Source organism: Argopecten irradians, chromosome 7, assembly GCF_041381155.1.
Source record: "Argopecten irradians isolate NY chromosome 7, Ai_NY, whole genome shotgun sequence".
In the NCBI taxonomy this organism is placed as follows: Eukaryota; Metazoa; Mollusca; class Bivalvia; order Pectinida; family Pectinidae; genus Argopecten; species Argopecten irradians.
Window position 1 is genome coordinate 23,529,884 of NC_091140.1, and position 16,443 is coordinate 23,546,326.

A 16,443-nucleotide genomic window follows, 5' to 3' on the forward strand; every position below is an offset into this window, starting at 1 on the left:
ATACATAGCTCCATTCCATTTTAAATACTATGTCCGCATTCCAGAAAGTCGTTTTAACCGACATTTACATTGTCAATTCTGCATAGTTCGCTTGCTCTTTTATAAGGTTTGGGCTTGTTTATTTACGTTCGGATCACAATGTACCTTTGTCAATAAAAGATGTTTCAAACAAAATACTTTCGAATTCTATAATTTATTATTCATACTAAATTCAAAACATTGTATTAGTTATGTTACATTGATTCTTACTACTTATTTACAGGTAAATTGCTATAAAGTTATAAAATAGACTAGCGATGATTAACAAATATGGTATTCTCTCACTATATAAATACAGATGGATTTTTCCTCCTGTCCGGAACTACCGGGAATACTGTTTATAAACTTGAGCATGGATATTTTTCGTCAATAAATGTTTCGATGGATGTAACTACGATGGCGTTCGACCCCTTATCCAGAAGGGTATACTTTGGATATGAGTTCGATATTCACCTGTACAGTATGGGACTGGACGGTACCCGTTTGGATATGAGTTCGATATTCACCTGTACAGTATGGAACTGGACGGTACCGACGTCAGGATGGAGGCCAACGACAGGTATGGCTGTTTGGTTTACTGTAAAGTTACATCGAGGTCATAGGAATGATTGTTTATGTTATGTCATGCATGGCTGTTTGATGATTAAAGACATACTTTCGTTCCGATATTTGAAATTCTAAATAAACAATGAATGATTTTTTATGTATGTGGAGGGGGACTTTTCTGTTTCTTCTTTTTGTGTGAAATAGTATTCATTATTGTCTACAAGAGAGGTGCATGCGACCCTTATTTTTGCGATTCCGCTAATTCATTCTTTCTGATTGGTCGATATTGTCCGATTTTCAATGAAATTGGTATAAATTGTATCACGGTTTTAAGGTATGCCAAAGCCTTTCGAAAATCTGCATTGCCATCGTTCCCTTGATTTCACCTCTTTCAAAGATTCACGGTCAAGATTCATGAAAAACGTTTTTCGGAGAAATGACAAACCTATTTTCAAATGAACATCCTTGCTAAAAATGTATTCAATTCATTCCATTTTACTTTATTTTCAGATTTGTACATTCAAGCAATAGCAATAGACAACATTGCTGGTGACATATTTGTGTACTCACAGGGGCACACGGGTAAAATTTACCGGGTTAGAATGGGACTGGAGCCTACTTTTGATCAGAGTAACATCATTCATACAGAGGAACGGGAAGTCTTTGATTTGGCTGTGGATCCCAAGACTAGGTAAAATATTCTTTTTTTCTAACCATGAAATATAGGCATATTACCAATATGCGTGTAAAATATTTGTCGTATGTCTGTCATATTTTTAAAAATGTCGTTTACATATTTTGGTATAAACGTTTGTATGTTTATTTCAATACATCTGAAGAATTAAATTCATTTTCGTTCATGATCATGAACATATATGTATTATATTTGTTAATTATATATATATATATATATATATATATATATATGGTTCTTCAGAACGTTATTTTGGGGATCACACATGGTGTTTGGCAGTCTAGTTATGATGGAACAAACAAGAGATACCGGGGATGCTCTATATAAACTAGAGAACAAATATTCCTCCCCACTACCTACAACAACAACAACCTCTGTCGACACCATAGCATATGATCCTATATCCAAAAGGATATATTTTGGATCAGTGTACAGTATTACCTTGTACAGTATGAGACTAGATGGAACTGACGTCAGAGAGGAGGCCACAACAGGTGAGATCATTCTCTATAATCTCCTTGGCTGCAGGTGTACATTACACAATTATATGATTCATTGACCATGGCCGCATATTCCGAAGTTTCCTTATAATTATTCATAAGTGTACGCGACACTGAACGATGCGTGCATGTAGACGAGTGAGCAAAACAGTAGAATTTATCTGATGGATCATCCTATCAAAATACTCAAGCATATATAACCCGTTATTGAACATCACATTAACTATTGTTTTCATTATACATAATATATTATGTGAAAACTGAATAAAATACTATATAAATACTACGCCTCGGGGTGACAATGATATCCTCGGGGTGACACTAGGCTCTTTTACCCTCTAATGCATGTAGTATTTATTTTATTATACCAAACGTCTGAAAGCAAAACTATTTTTCAAAAATTTGCAATCTATTGAATTATTTTACTTAGTTTAGCAAAAGGCGAAAACTCACCATCGTCAGTAAAACAACTTCAGCTTCTACTCAGTAGCGCTTATTACCATTGCATTGTGAAAAAATACCCACAATAAGCATTCAGTGTAATATTCGTGTTGTCCTGTCTCATGCGTTTGTTCATATCTTAAAAATGGTTTTTGTAAATCTCAATGAATTTTGGTTTCGTCCCGTCGTCTGTTTACAACATTAGCAAAGTCACGAAGACGCTTGTAATCGCTTGTCTTCCGTTCACCTAATCAACGACAGGATTATTAAAACCGCTTGGACGGTAAGCGAAAAGGTGTAAACGGAAAGCTCCGTACATGTACGTAATGTGAAAAAAAAGATATTGATAAACAGTCTATTTTGGCAAAACTATAACTTAATAGCTCCAGATATATTTTGAAGCGTCACTTCAAAAAACAAAGATGGCGTCGAAAAAAGAAATCTTGTTCGGGCGGTTAATATTTTGCACTGTCAAAAATACACTATCATCCGTTGCTAGGGGGCTACGAACGTGTCTATTATCTACTATTGTAATAATACTTACTACCGTGTGATAGTGTGAAATACCAAATATCTCTCGACCAATCAGAATGCAGGATTCTCATTTGAGGTATGATAAAAGTAATTAAGTCTTTTCTACAGGCTGCTACAGGAAAATATACAACATATCTAATCATAAAGTTTGGTTTGTTAGGATTTACGTATCCACTACTGGTGGAACCAATCAAATGGTTGGACAGTGGTGAAATATTCACATAATACTGAATGACAACTATGAACCATCATCCCAGAGTAACGACAGAGCGATTCTCACCTTAGGCCGAGACCGGAAGCTCTACAGTTTAATTATTTAATAAGGTTTAATTAGGAAATGTCCAAATTAAAGTATGGATATGTAAATATATGTCAATAATGGATGCCCGTTCCTAACCAATATGAAGACCATAGCATTAAAATGTATACATGATTCTTTTCAGATCTTTACGTTCAAGCAATTGCCATTGACAGTGATGCTGGTAACTTGTTTGTGTACTCACCTGGATACACGGGTAATATTTACCTGGTTAGAATGGGACAGGAGCCTACTCTTGATCAGAGTAATATCATCCATACAGATGTGAAGGAGGTCTTCTACTTAGCTGTTGATCCCAAAACCAGGTAAAACTGCGGTAATTTTGTCAACTTCAGGCCATTTCTCTTAGCGATAAAAATACCACGCCTTTAATATTTTAGTTAAAAGGTGCTACACCGCTGACTTATATGGTCATATGAATTAGGATTATTTTTTGCAGTATCGAAAGTTTTTTACTTAGTTACATACATTGTAGTTACATAGTAAGGTAATGGACGCAGGCATAATTTGCCTCTATATCCATATCAAATATATCATTGTTAATGTACTAGTCCTAAACATTTATATACATTTTTTCTTTCAATGTTAATGCGAACACTAGTTTTTAAAAATCACTCCATATTTTCTTTGTTTCGAAGCCGTCCAGAGTAATAAGTACAGTGATTTTACTTCACATGCTGAATGTATTTTTGTTCCAATTACATACAATTAAACATCATAGAGTTGTCCAAATAATAACTACTGCCCATGCTCTGACGAAGCTGGAGCATCTTTTTAATTCTTTCTGTGGTGTTACCCGTTAGTTTTATAGACACTAATTTCGTATTGTACAGGAGATTATTTTGGGGATCAACCTCAGGCGTATGGCAATCCAATTATGAGGGGACAAACAAGAAAATCTTAATGGGACCTGGATCCTACGATGGTATTGCAGTCGACGGTATGTATGTATGATATCCACCGACGTATAAATTAGTTTGTTGAAAACGCACAAAAGTCTACAATTAGTTACCAATTATTATAAATTCAAATTGAAGATGAAAACAATAATTTGGCATAATAGACAAATGATGTAATGTATTTTTATTTTAACACTTAAAGGTGATAAGAACAGAAGGAACATGGAAAATGAGATAATACGCTAGAAACATTTGTATTTTCAATTTTAAACAGTTTTTACAGTAGTTTGACATTTGCCTATGTTTTGTCTCAAAATAGTAACATAAATGAAGGCAATCTTTACGTCTTTTCGACGACAGCCGAGAATCAGATTTTTTCTTTGGGTTTTCTCCCTTGAGTTGTAACGTCATCTTAGATAATCAAGTATCGGAAGTCGTTGTGCCGATCGAGGGACAGTCAACACGCATTTGGATCTTGTTTTAAATCAGCCACAAAACTCAGTACTCGCGGAAATAAACAAGGAGAAACCATGGGGTATATTTAGTCCTACTCGGTAGCGTGATTTATTGCCCTACAAAATGACACATTTTTGACGTCATAATTTATAAAATGAAGTCACTACAGGTTAGTTATTGTCATTAATTTTGAGTAAAGTTCATGTGAGTCGAACATGACGTCATTTTTCATGGATGGATACGTAGAACTTTTCTATTAAAGCCACCCACTACTAGTAATTTATAGTTTACACATGAACGAATCAGGAAGGTTAAATTTTGATATCGAAATAGCACTGGGTATATAATTATATTTATCACATGACTGGCCCGTCCAGCCATGTCATACGGCCATGTCATAGATATGGTAAGACACATGTGTAATAACACAGTAGACGGAAACGTCACATCCGAGCCGGATTTCTACTGTTTTATATAGAGAAGAAATTTATAGTTTTACTTATAATTTCTATTACTAAAAGTTATGTAATAAATAGAATCTTACACTCGTGACTATGTGATATGAAATTTATCAAAACTCGTTAAATAATTTATATGCCATTCGCCTTAATTATTGAACTCGTTTGATAAATTCCATATCACATAGTCATTCATGTACGATCCTCTATATAATTTTGTATATTCAAAATATGATCATAGTGAAAATGAAAAGTTTTAGCCAACCACCTCTGTAGATCTACTTTTGGATGAAAAAAAAAATCATATATAGGGAGGTGTTATATCTATTTTCGTACCAGGAACATCCCTCTCTCGAAATTTTGTCGAATAAATAGGTAAAATGAATTAACCCTTTCTGTGCGGTGTTGTTAAGTAAGGATTTAAGTTCCTGGGGCGCTATAGGAAATATAGAGGTGTGTAGTACATATATTAAGCGGGGATAGGGACACGATTAGAATGAAGAAACGATCTTTTGTATTATATCAGGGTAATTAATACATTGTATATTATATACAGATACATTTCCACTTATTGTTTAAAAAAAATACACGTAAAAGGACAGTTTTAAGTATTCATAATCGCCTATACCGCAATACTGCCGCATTGAATGTCTCACATGACGTCATGAATATAAGGCCACCTGGTGATATCAGAGGCGATAAGCGATGCGATCTTTCTAGGCAAGAGTCGCTATGGGCTTTGTTTAAAATATATTTTATTGACAATTACGTCAATTTAAACCCCGTATTTGTATCAGATGTCATAAAAAGCTTCCCAATATACATGTATACGAATATCAACAAAAAATAGCATATTTGAACTCTGTTTTTATCACCTATGATATTATATTGTTTCAGATGGTAAAGTTTATGTTATAAAAGATAATAGAATATTGAAGATAGATACATCTACGGATAATTCATTTACTGAAATCCTCGAAGTCGATGGTTCCAGCAGGGCAGAGAGTTTGATTATTGACGGCAACAGTCTTTACTTTGGTGTTTCGACATGTGTTGACCGGCCTACTACCACCTTTGATAAGTACGTTATTAAGTTAAATAATTGTTAAAATGTCAATAGATTTTTTCCATACTAAATCGGACTATAATTGAGCGAATCATTTGTTTATACCCAAATGAAAGAAAAGAAACCCGTCGTTATGTATCGTTTTGTAAATTATAAGCACTTTATAAATGAAAGAAATCGTACATTAAGGATCTGTTCTAAGACTGGTGAAAACTAAAACTAAAATTCTGATGACTAACATTGTCCCTGTTGTAGATTTTTGGAAATATGCACTCATACCAAAGTTATAAATGTAGTTTAAAAAATGTGGTGGTGTGTTTGATTTTGAGCTATAATGAATCAAATATAGCTATTTGGCGTAATTTGTAATGTACCGAAATTTCACTGTTTTGAGGAATGACGAACTAAAGCAATATTTTGCAAATAAGTTGTCTGATAAATATGATTATTCGCAAAATGAGAAAACCAATGTTTTATTTAAGAAAATAATAATATCACACAGTCAACTCATTATTTTTGCTCAGAACAGCTGTAAATGTGACCGCATAGCCCTAAATTTTGAAGATGAAAATACCTCATTTGAAAAAAATGACAGATTCAACACTTCACAGAAAAAGTTTTGATCAATAACTTCTTCTTAAATTTTGCAGTTTAAAAGAAAACAAGTTACTGTTTCTAAAACCATCATGAACATAGAGGATCGTTGACTATCATTTTCATCTCAGTGAACTTAAAAAAGATCCAAAAACTAATTTGATATTGCTAAAAATGTCTGCGAGCTAAGTAAAAACATTGATGTAAAAAAGGTGAAATTTCACCTCTCTACAAAGTGTAAGAAATGCATGTTTTCGAAATGGCCGCCAAATTCTACAAACAATAAAAGTCTACTGTTTTACATATTAAATGTATGGCTACTTGCTACAAATGGAGACAATTAGTTTTTGAAAATCCCGGAAACTCCTTGATTAACGTTGAAACGGGACTTCAACGAGACATATACCTCACCAGAGCAGATCCTTAAACGCATGTTATTTTGTCAAGTAGTCTGGTATTTAAAGCATTAATGTAATGACTTTTTGTCATATTTTTGAATTATTCCATTGAGTTTTGAAAAACAATTTTCATAAAAATTTAATTTTGTTTTACATTTGAATTAAGGTTTGATTATTTTTGCATTCAGGTTCGTAGCCACCGTGCAGATTGACGGGACGGGTTTGAAGTATCTCTTACCTAAAGTTTCTTCATATAACTATGGGGATACGATGTCACTAGTATATGTAAATCGACCGACACGTTGTAAATACATTTTCTTTTCTTACTTTTTTCACGTTTGATGAATTTTAAAATGAAATGATCAATGGATTAACATGTTAGCTTATGTGTCCTGTCCTGTAACATTGAAGGTCCTTATTGATATCTTGTTTCACTGGCAACATCCATAAAACAAAAAGACATGTACATTAATGAAGTGTAAAATACCTGTTAAAACTACCATTGGATTTTGTCAACTGCTTTGTAATGATAGCACCGCTGCACGTATAAATCATAACAGAAAAGTTGCTGACGAGTTACCAACTTGTTTTTGTTGTAGTCCCAGATTGGGGTATCGCTTTGATTATTGGTGTACTGGTGTTATTAGTGATCACAATCTCTATCTGCGTCTGTTTGTGGAAGAAATACCGGTAAGTCTGTAAAATGTTCAGTAGTTTTAACTTCTTATGAGTGTTGCCAAAATGAAAAATTGCTAGTGAAATTGAGTATTGAAGAAACATTAGTAATAATACGTGTTTAGTCCTTTATCAACTACCGTGCCTAAAGTAAAAGAGGTGTTGATGTGGTTCCACTGGATGTTATTCCGTCTTGATATTTTACAGATGTTTTCTCCCTTTCGGGAAGGTAACAATTGCGACGTCATTATTTTATAAGCGTAACTCGTGTCGTTTCCTCTTGAATATATGACGTGACACTCGCAAACTCATGACGTTACAATCAATACCAGGAGAGATTACTAATTAAAAATTAAGATTGAAGAACCCGGAAGTGTTAGTTTTGTTAAACCAATAAATTGGAATATATATATATATAAATTGACATCTTCCGTAAAAGCGTATCTCTACAACAAAATATGTAAGAATAAAACCTAAAAGATTATTCTAATTGTGAATTTTTTTTCTCTTTTATTTTTTAAATCTCTGATATCTGATACAGGAATACCACTTCAAAAAAGTATTTATTGTTTCATATTTTATTACAAGTGAGAAGGCAACGTACATATTAATATTTATTCACTTCAGATCTTCTGGAAAATGTCCTATCCAAGGAAAGTCCTATGAAGTCTACACAAAATTTGACACAGAAAGCCATTTTTATGGTGATCTGACATGTAACGTGTACGAAGTTCAAAAATATCCGTCAAAGGTTGACTTCAAGTTTGACACCAACAACCAAAAGCAGAAGTTGGAATTGATGTACCGCGGAATGGATCCAAAAACGCCGAACCATATGCCTGATGGCAAGCAATGGTACACTAACCAAGACAAATACTAAAACGATCAGGTTCATATTCGGTTAAACAAAACGCCGAACCATATGCCTGATGGCAAGCAATGGTACACTAGCCAAGACAAATATTAAAACCTTACCGATCAGGATACTTTTGATTACATTTGATTGTGATTAGTTTTTTATGTTTACTTTTTAGAACACTCTCTAGCTAGATTGAATATTTTATTCATAGTGCTCTACCGTGTGTACAGTACATTGATATTGATATAAGCAATTTGTTTAATGTACATCATTGTAAGAGAGCGGTCATGAGTTGTATATGAAGTGGTGTAGCCAAACATTCTTCATCACATAACTAGCTCGCCCAGCCATGGCATACGCCCATGTCATAAATATCGTAAGACACATGTGTGTAATAACACTTATGTGACGTCACAGGTATTTTTGACGTCATAATATATATATGACGTCGCATGATTGTCTTAGTAGACGGAAACGTCACATCCAAGCCGGATTTCTACTATTCTATATAGAGACGAAAGCTGAAGTTTTAATTATATTTCTATTATTTATAGTTATGTGATAAATAAAATCTTACACTCGTGACTATGTGGTATGAAATTTATCCTATCTGATATGCCACTCACCTAACTGTTCGTGGCATAATAAATTACTGATCTTGTTTGATACATTTCCTATCACATAGCCACTCATGTAAGATCCTCTATCTCTAGTATATATGAGGGGAATATTATGCAACTGACCAAGGTATTTTAATGATACATGTATAGAAAATACAATGTTATTATTTTACTCTGTTGTTTAACTTGATGAGCATGTGGATACCTTTTTCTTTATTCAAATTGTTAAATATGTACAAATTAATGATCTAGAACTAATTAAGGACGTCAAGAGACAAGGTAGACAGGTACACAGGCAATATTTCTTCACATGACTTTCACGTGAAAATATTCAGAATTTCACATGAAAAAAATTATGTGAAATTCGCGAGAAGAAATATTGCCTGTGTAAAGGTGTTTGTGTTACTATATCAGTCATAACATAACCAATGATGGTCCTTAAATGCTATTGTATAAAAAAAATCACGTTTTTTTATAATTTTGAATAATTTCCCTGTGTTTTGTAATTTTGACATTTCTTTCATTTGATATATTTTGAGATTGTTTATATTCGTTATCCTGTCTGTACTCAGTTGGGTTGACAATTGTCAATCGTGTCAGCCAATCAGAATGTGTACAGAGTGTATACTAAGTGTGGTGTAAACAAATAGATAATCAATAATTGTATTCAAAATCAGTCGTTTCTGATTTTGATAGTTTTCATTGCTTAGAACAATATAATTTATTTCCCATTACTCGCTGTCTAAGGAATTGTTATTTCTTGGTTTTTTTAATGATTGATGTAATGTTGATTTCATTAGTGCCGGTCTAATGTCATATTATATTGTAATTTGCATAATTCCTTCGTCGGCTTACCATAGGTCTATGCGACTGGCTTCACTTTGATTATTTCCGTGCCAGGTGAATTGCACAATGCTTTGATTTTTAACCCTCCATTAGCCTATTGATTTATTTTTAAACTATTGGGTGTCTTTTTCTTTCTTGGTTTTGCATTCCTGTATTTTATGTCGATCAGTTTTAGTCTATCGTTCCAATTTCCTACCAACTGTTTTTTGTTGTTGTTGGTTTTTTTCATATGTTATCCATTAGTAGAATCTATTCTTTTTTTGCTTATCTCTCAGACCTTGAACATATAAGGGTATAAAATTTAGATCCATAACCTGAATGTAGATTTGTTTATTTATTACTTTATGACTTTATTTTCTCTAAATATGTTTCTGGTATAATATATATATGAAAGCATGTGTAAACATATATATATTTATGCCCATCTAAATATAGGGTTATTTTTCATGTCATATCGTACATATAGAGTGGTTGTTGGATATGGATTTATTCTATTTTGTAACTTTAAAAAAAATACGAGTCTCAAAATAACAACTATGAGCCGTGTGACCTGTTTCTACCACAATTATATCCGCTTTCAGTCGATAGCAATATGACGGACATATGATAATGTGTATTTGACGAATGGAAATAAGATATAGTGATATTTTCACCAATAAAAAGGTCATATTAAGATAAAGAAGCGCGATTGATATAAATTTTTTAGGACGAAATATGTCTCATTTAACGTCTTAGTATGTTTAATTTATCAAAGATGCCTCAACAATATAACACTTATTGTCGGACTATATAAAAGCAGGTGGACGCCAAGACCGTGCCGTCTACTTGTAATCAAGTTCAAGTCCGTTTCAGACTCGTTATATCTACAAAAAATCACCTGTATCCTTTTCCGTTAAAACGAGTTTCACAGATTATTCCTACACCATGCATAACAACGTCACGGACAACGACTACATCACATACATTTTATATGTACTGTACGCTTTACAGCGAGCGGCGATCACAACATAGCATGACGTTACTACATTATTGATGACGTTGAAAAATGATATCGTGGAACTGAAGTAGTTCGGTCAAAGCTCACCATGTCAACCAATCATAAATCATAAGTGTGGTATAAGCAAATTGTTAATCAACAGCTGCGCTGTTTATGTGATACCCTGAAAGTTGAATACTGTAACACCGCTTATTGTGGTAGAAACATACATTCAATTTAATATACATATAATATGCATATTCATACAGATATAAAGATTTAAATATTTGAATGTTTAGTTATATGTTCGTAGGTATATATTTTTCATCTACGTGTCTATATGATAGTGGTGACTAACATAGTGCTTGGTGTGATGATTCTAAATTCAAGTTGGTGACGTTTTTCCTTTCTCATTGCGCATTCGTTTTTGTTTATCATTTAGGACATATGCAGGTGTAAAGGGATTGTGTTTTATGTAGCTTGATGCATTTGTCCCTGACTTTGAAGTAGCTTCTCTTAAATCTAAGTTGGATTTCGACCATTTTAGGGTATCTTTTACTTTTGAAGGTTTTGTTGGTGTTTTCCTAACTTCAGCTGTTGGAATAGCATCTGTATGTATATATTATTGAGACTGATCGTTGACTGTCGGTTTTACTCTCCACAGTGGAGTCTGACTCATGATCAGTATCGTCATCTCCCTGTATAATGTCGTTAACGTCGTCAGGGGAGTCTATCTTCAAATCGTTTATAGAAATGTTGGCAGAATTTGTATATATTGAAAGCCATCACAATATTATATAGGATTTTCTTACATGATGTCAGGTATGTTGTGAAATAAATTCGTGTATTGTAAGTCTGAATTATATATTATGATGATTACTTTAGAATGCTCCTTACAGACGGGAAAAATATTAAAAGTAAAAGAAAAATCCATACAATGGAGAAAAATCATAGATGTACAAATAGAAAATTCAAAATTTATGTCATATTTCTGTATATATGTAGAGATAATTCAGAATGTACAAAAGGAAATAACACTTCGTGAAACTAGATATTACCTAGATAAAATATTTTTGAATAAACGCAATAAAATATATTTATGTAACCGAAGGAGTAATATTCAAAGTTGGTTTCAGAAGTTTGATAAATTCAGATTCCAAAAGGGTCCTTAATTGCCACATGTAACGAAAACCATGTATTTTGACACTAACAGTAAAGTTAAATTGAAGGGGACATTTCTATATTAAAATGGTTTTATTGGTTTAAAATGAGACTTCATAGATAAACGTATGTATTTTATCCAGAACAATTAATACTGTGATCTTAACCTAAATGCTACATTTGTAACAATTGGATAATTATGTGATTTTGACAGTATTAAGTCACTAAAATTCATAATTTTGACCTGAAATCACGCTGGTAGCGAGAACCAGCATTTTATATTTTTAGGTGCAAACACAATTTTACTCCTCAGACCTGATATATGTAGATGACTGCCAGGATAGGGACCATGATTCAGCAATACCTGTTAACGATAAAACCATGACCCGGAGAGCCCGGTAATTATCATATTTCTGATAACCAGTATGACTCATATGTTCAAACTTTTTTCATCCTGTTTTGTGTTTTGAATTTCTACCATTTCTTAATTTAATCCTTTTTTCCGTTCATTAATTTTGAATAGTGAGAATTGCGAAAAAGAACTCAACTCGTGTATCTTTTGTTTTCATTACATTTATTACAGTATTGAAGACTTTTACAGTATTTAAGACTAAAGGCGACATTATTTCACTGAGGTTTGTTCTGTGTCTTATTGTACCAGCCTTGGTTAGCGTTTCTGTTTGCTCAGGGTGGTCACACTCTCTGTCGTTATGTTAACAATGGCGAGCCTCCTCTGGTATCATGACGATATAGTAGTGTCCATTGGTCGGCGATTCAAAGAGAATGACGAGGCGATGGGAACTGAGGACCTCCTTTTAAAACCATCCATCGGTTTTCCTGTGACAACACCCATCAGTTTTATATTTATTACGGTTTGTTCTCATCGTGATTTGTAGAAGGCAATTATTTCATCTAGGAATTCAATTATACTGCAGAAATAGTAGTTAAACATTAGTAAACTAATTTTACAAGGGTTATTTTCACACAATAAAGATTTAGGAACAATTCGTACACATATTTTTACGCATAGTTATTATTGATATTTGAAACTCACTTTCATTTTAATTGGTGGAAATTTCCAGTTCATGTTAGAGTTTCCATGTTTAAAAGATAACACATGTGTGGTTTGATATGTTCTATTAATAACTCAGACAACAAAAGATATCAATTACATAATTTACATGTACATACCCGATGAAGGTGTGAAGAGCTGTCCGACAGGTGACTGACTCACAAAGGCGTTATCGTGACCTCATTTACATGATTTCTTTTGGTAATACAAATAAAAATAAAAATTCAAGTTGTTTTATCTAAACTAACAGCAGCTTACCAGAAAGATATGTAGGTGATCCCTTTATAATGATCTATATGTGTATAGAGAATCAAATAAATTACTAAACCAAACACGCTTATCTCGAAAAGAATCGATCGATTTCTTTGTTTAGTACCAATATTACAAATCGAGGTCAAAGACATTTCCTAAGCAAAGATACATCTGATAAAAAGAGAAAATCATGATTGCTGTGAACAATTCACAACACGTTCACAAATATAAAACAGAACAACGTCGGAAGAAATCACGGGTCACCATATAACATCAAATTCCATTACCGGTATATTCTTAAAATTCACTTAATAGTCGATGCAAGTTTCTGGCTAAAAGTATTACAAAGCCTCTTGAATTACTACTAATAATACTTTCCTCTCTTTGTAAAATTATGATTATATTTATGTGTGTGACAGACAATGAACAGATTCTATAAATAACCTCTAGACAAAAGACGACCTAGACATGGCGTCATTCATGCACCTACCTGGTCAGGTGATGTAGAGTTGATTAGCATAAAACATCTCCGAGTCCGAGTTCCCCGGTGAAATTTGTGATAAATGTAAACCACCCATAGTCCAATATACTGAAAACACATTAACGTTTTGCCGAGATCCATAGTAAGCAGGATAAACATCTGTCCTGGAACACAGATAGATAGAGACATGGTTTATATCTGTCTGAATTATATCACCATGTTCTAAATATTACCACTAAATGATCCGTATGTATCTGGATGTATTCAGTACACAATGAATAAAAAAATAACTGAGAATAAAATATAAGTAAAATAGTAAAACAAATACCCGTCTCTGCATGCTATTGTTCATTATGACATGTACCAAGAGGGTAAAAATACATAATAAACACCGTGTAGTTTATTTAGCAGCAATTTTGTACCGAATAATGATCAGTACCTGTAGATGGCTGCATCGGCTTGTTTTCTAGAAGGACGATTCCTGTGGTTGGCCCACGAGGATACGCCCCTGACGGAGCGAAACCCATCTGAAGATGGGTGAGATCGAAAAAGATGACAGAACTGATGTACCGTGCCTTATATACCCAATTCGTTCGGAACTCTTCAGACATTTTACATCGTGCCTTCTATACCTAATTCGTTCGGAATTCCTCGGACATTTTACACCGTGCCTTATTATATATACGTACATGTAAACTGTTCCTTTAGTATTTAGCATTTTTATACAATGGACAGATAAACATATCCCAGTTAATTAATGTGCAAGTACACGGTTAATGATTGCTAATGACAAACATGCCTCATGTCTGTTAAATGGATTGCCAGTTACATATACTCACATACTATATTTGATATTCAGTTTAGAAAATTAAGAAAAATATTATTATGTCTTATTTGATATAAGCCAACACAATGGTTTACATTGAATCATCTGACTTGTCAACATACTTGAATTCATCATTTGGATATGTCTTCTAATTTCACAGGATATATATATATGTAAATAAAACTAGTATATTGCCGTCCCCGGGCATCAATTAAGGAACATAAATTATACCCGTTATCAAAATAACAGGTACTTTTTGAAAATCAAACATAAAACCAAGCATAAATATACAATCTTATAACTTGTATTAATGTGATAAAGATATACATATTTGTTTAATCTTTTGTCTCGGTACGTTACGGACATTTTATTGCTGTTAGCAAAAAATGTTAAACAAAACTGCAATACAAAACTTTGTGTAAAAATTGTATTATGATGTAAAAAATGGGTTATAATATGTTCTTCTTATGAAGCATTATACCCATGCAATGAAGCCTCGTGACGTCACGGCGTCAAAAAAATTTCTATTTCCTCGGTAAAAGTTTTTTTTTAAATATTTTCACAAACTTGACTGGTTTTACTAAAAGATGCAAACAACGGAGTTTCGTTGAAAATATCACGTATTTTTTTTTCGTGTATGGAAAATTGACTTTCAGTCTTGGATTTCTTCGAATTTATTTCAAAATGGCGGGATATTATAGTTGCAAAATTGCAATACTCTTTCATAAGTGGATATGAAGGATAGGGATATTCTAACCTCGGGATCACAAAATGTTGCAAAACCCTCGACTTTTATTACATTTTGTGACCCTTTGGAAGAATATCCCTATCCTTCGTATGCACATATGAAAGAGTCTTATAATATATATCCTAAGTATACGACATTCTAAATCAGGCAAATGTGATACCGCTCGACAGAAAATAACCTCACGGAAATGCTTTTTGGATTATTGTTGAAATCAATTTGAAGTCTATTATTTTACCATGATCTAAAACTTCAATATATTTGCCTTCTCTAAACCCTGATCATAAACCACAGTGTAATTTCGTTCTCTAAATACCTGATCTAAAGCCATAATTGTTTTGTCCCTATTTAGTACCAAGCGGTTATTTCGATCTTTAAACGAATTATCGAAAATCCTTTGTACTTCCCTTAATCTGAGACACTCTTAGGAGCTATGGCGTATTTCCTATATCTGAACCATTAAATAAAAAAACCTTGTGCAAGTTCTATATATAAAAATCCTTAAGTCGAATTTTAGTACAACGGTTTGATTCATTTATCTAAAGTCCATTTATCTAAGGCGTCAATAAAAATAAAAATGGGGAAATGGCTTCAGTCAAGTGATCGTGTTAAATTGACTGGTATATACGTCACGATAGGTATCTCATTCCGACATTCCGGTCAGAAGCGCGTACCAGCCATATCAAATTTAATTTTATAGGTAGGTCCAATGTCGCATATATACGTTGTGGTCAATAACAGCTTAATTCAGATAATAAGACTATCTAACATTTTACTGTCAATTCGACTATAACAAATAAGAAAGAACAACCCTTCCCCTATTGATATGCAAAATATTGACAAAAGTTTAATACCAGAACTTTTTTTATAAAAGGTTGAATTTGGCACCATTGACTGAAAATGATGCATTTTGGTAGCTCAAAATTAAGGGGTAGGGATAGCATATGTTGTTATTTTGAGAATAGATATGGGTCTTATTAATCAGA

General features: G+C 33.1%; 2 protein-coding genes across 5 annotated transcripts; one reads left to right on the top strand and one right to left on the bottom strand.

The window, feature by feature from the left end:
- Positions 1 to 1,065: 1,065 nt before the first annotated feature.
- On the top strand, positions 1,066 to 13,096 carry LOC138327905 (uncharacterized). Of its 2 annotated transcripts, XM_069274357.1 has the most exons (9): positions 1,066 to 1,276; positions 1,523 to 1,773; positions 3,198 to 3,378; positions 3,907 to 4,013; positions 5,784 to 5,967; positions 7,133 to 7,248; positions 7,544 to 7,634; positions 8,247 to 8,458; positions 8,546 to 13,096. In XM_069274357.1, the coding sequence occupies exons 1-9, from the start codon at positions 1,188 to 1,190 to the stop codon at positions 8,584 to 8,586; spliced, it is 1,272 nt and encodes a 423-aa protein (XP_069130458.1). In that variant the 5' UTR covers positions 1,066 to 1,187; the 3' UTR covers positions 8,587 to 13,096. The 2 variants fall into 2 exon arrangements, with proteins under 2 accessions (XP_069130458.1, XP_069130457.1); XM_069274356.1 differs by having other exon boundaries at positions 1,067 to 1,276; positions 8,247 to 13,096.
- LOC138327908 (uncharacterized) lies at positions 12,637 to 14,512 on the bottom strand. Of its 3 annotated transcripts, none has more exons than XR_011209130.1 (4): positions 14,326 to 14,482; positions 13,896 to 14,050; positions 13,273 to 13,348; positions 12,637 to 12,918 (listed from the first exon to the last, which is right to left on the bottom strand). XR_011209130.1 is itself a non-coding variant. In XM_069274361.1 (3 exons), exons 1-3 carry the CDS (start codon positions 14,495 to 14,497, stop codon positions 12,856 to 12,858), a joined length of 390 nt encoding a protein of 129 aa, XP_069130462.1. In that variant the 5' UTR covers positions 14,498 to 14,512; the 3' UTR covers positions 12,637 to 12,855. The 3 variants fall into 3 exon arrangements, 1 of the variants encoding a protein (XP_069130462.1); XR_011209131.1 differs by having other exon boundaries at positions 14,215 to 14,442; XM_069274361.1 differs by lacking the exon at positions 13,273 to 13,348 and having other exon boundaries at positions 14,326 to 14,512.
- Positions 14,513 to 16,443: the final 1,931 nt, after the last annotated feature.

What these genes read in the sequence shown, in the direction of transcription:
- LOC138327905 (XM_069274357.1), top strand. Translation starts at nt 1,188, where the DNA reads ATGGGACTGGAGCCTACTTTTGATCAGAGTAACATCATTCATACAGAG. An exon ending in CGATGGTATTGCAGTCGACG is followed by an intron (nt 4,014 to 5,783) that starts GTATGTATGTAT and finishes ATATTGTTTCAG; the next exon opens with ATGGTAAAGTTTATGTTATA. An exon ending in TGTTTGTGGAAGAAATACCG is followed by an intron (nt 7,635 to 8,246) that starts GTAAGTCTGTAA and finishes TATTCACTTCAG; the next exon opens with ATCTTCTGGAAAATGTCCTA.
- LOC138327908 (XM_069274361.1), bottom strand. Translation starts at nt 14,497, where the DNA reads ATGTCTGAAGAGTTCCGAACGAATTGGGTATATAAGGCACGGTACATC. An exon ending in GCCGATGCAGCCATCTACAG is followed by an intron (nt 14,051 to 14,325) that starts GTACTGATCATT and finishes TCTGTGTTCCAG; the next exon opens with GACAGATGTTTATCCTGCTT. An exon ending in ACTCTACATCACCTGACCAG is followed by an intron (nt 12,919 to 13,895) that starts GTAGGTGCATGA and finishes GTGTTGTCACAG; the next exon opens with GAAAACCGATGGATGGTTTT.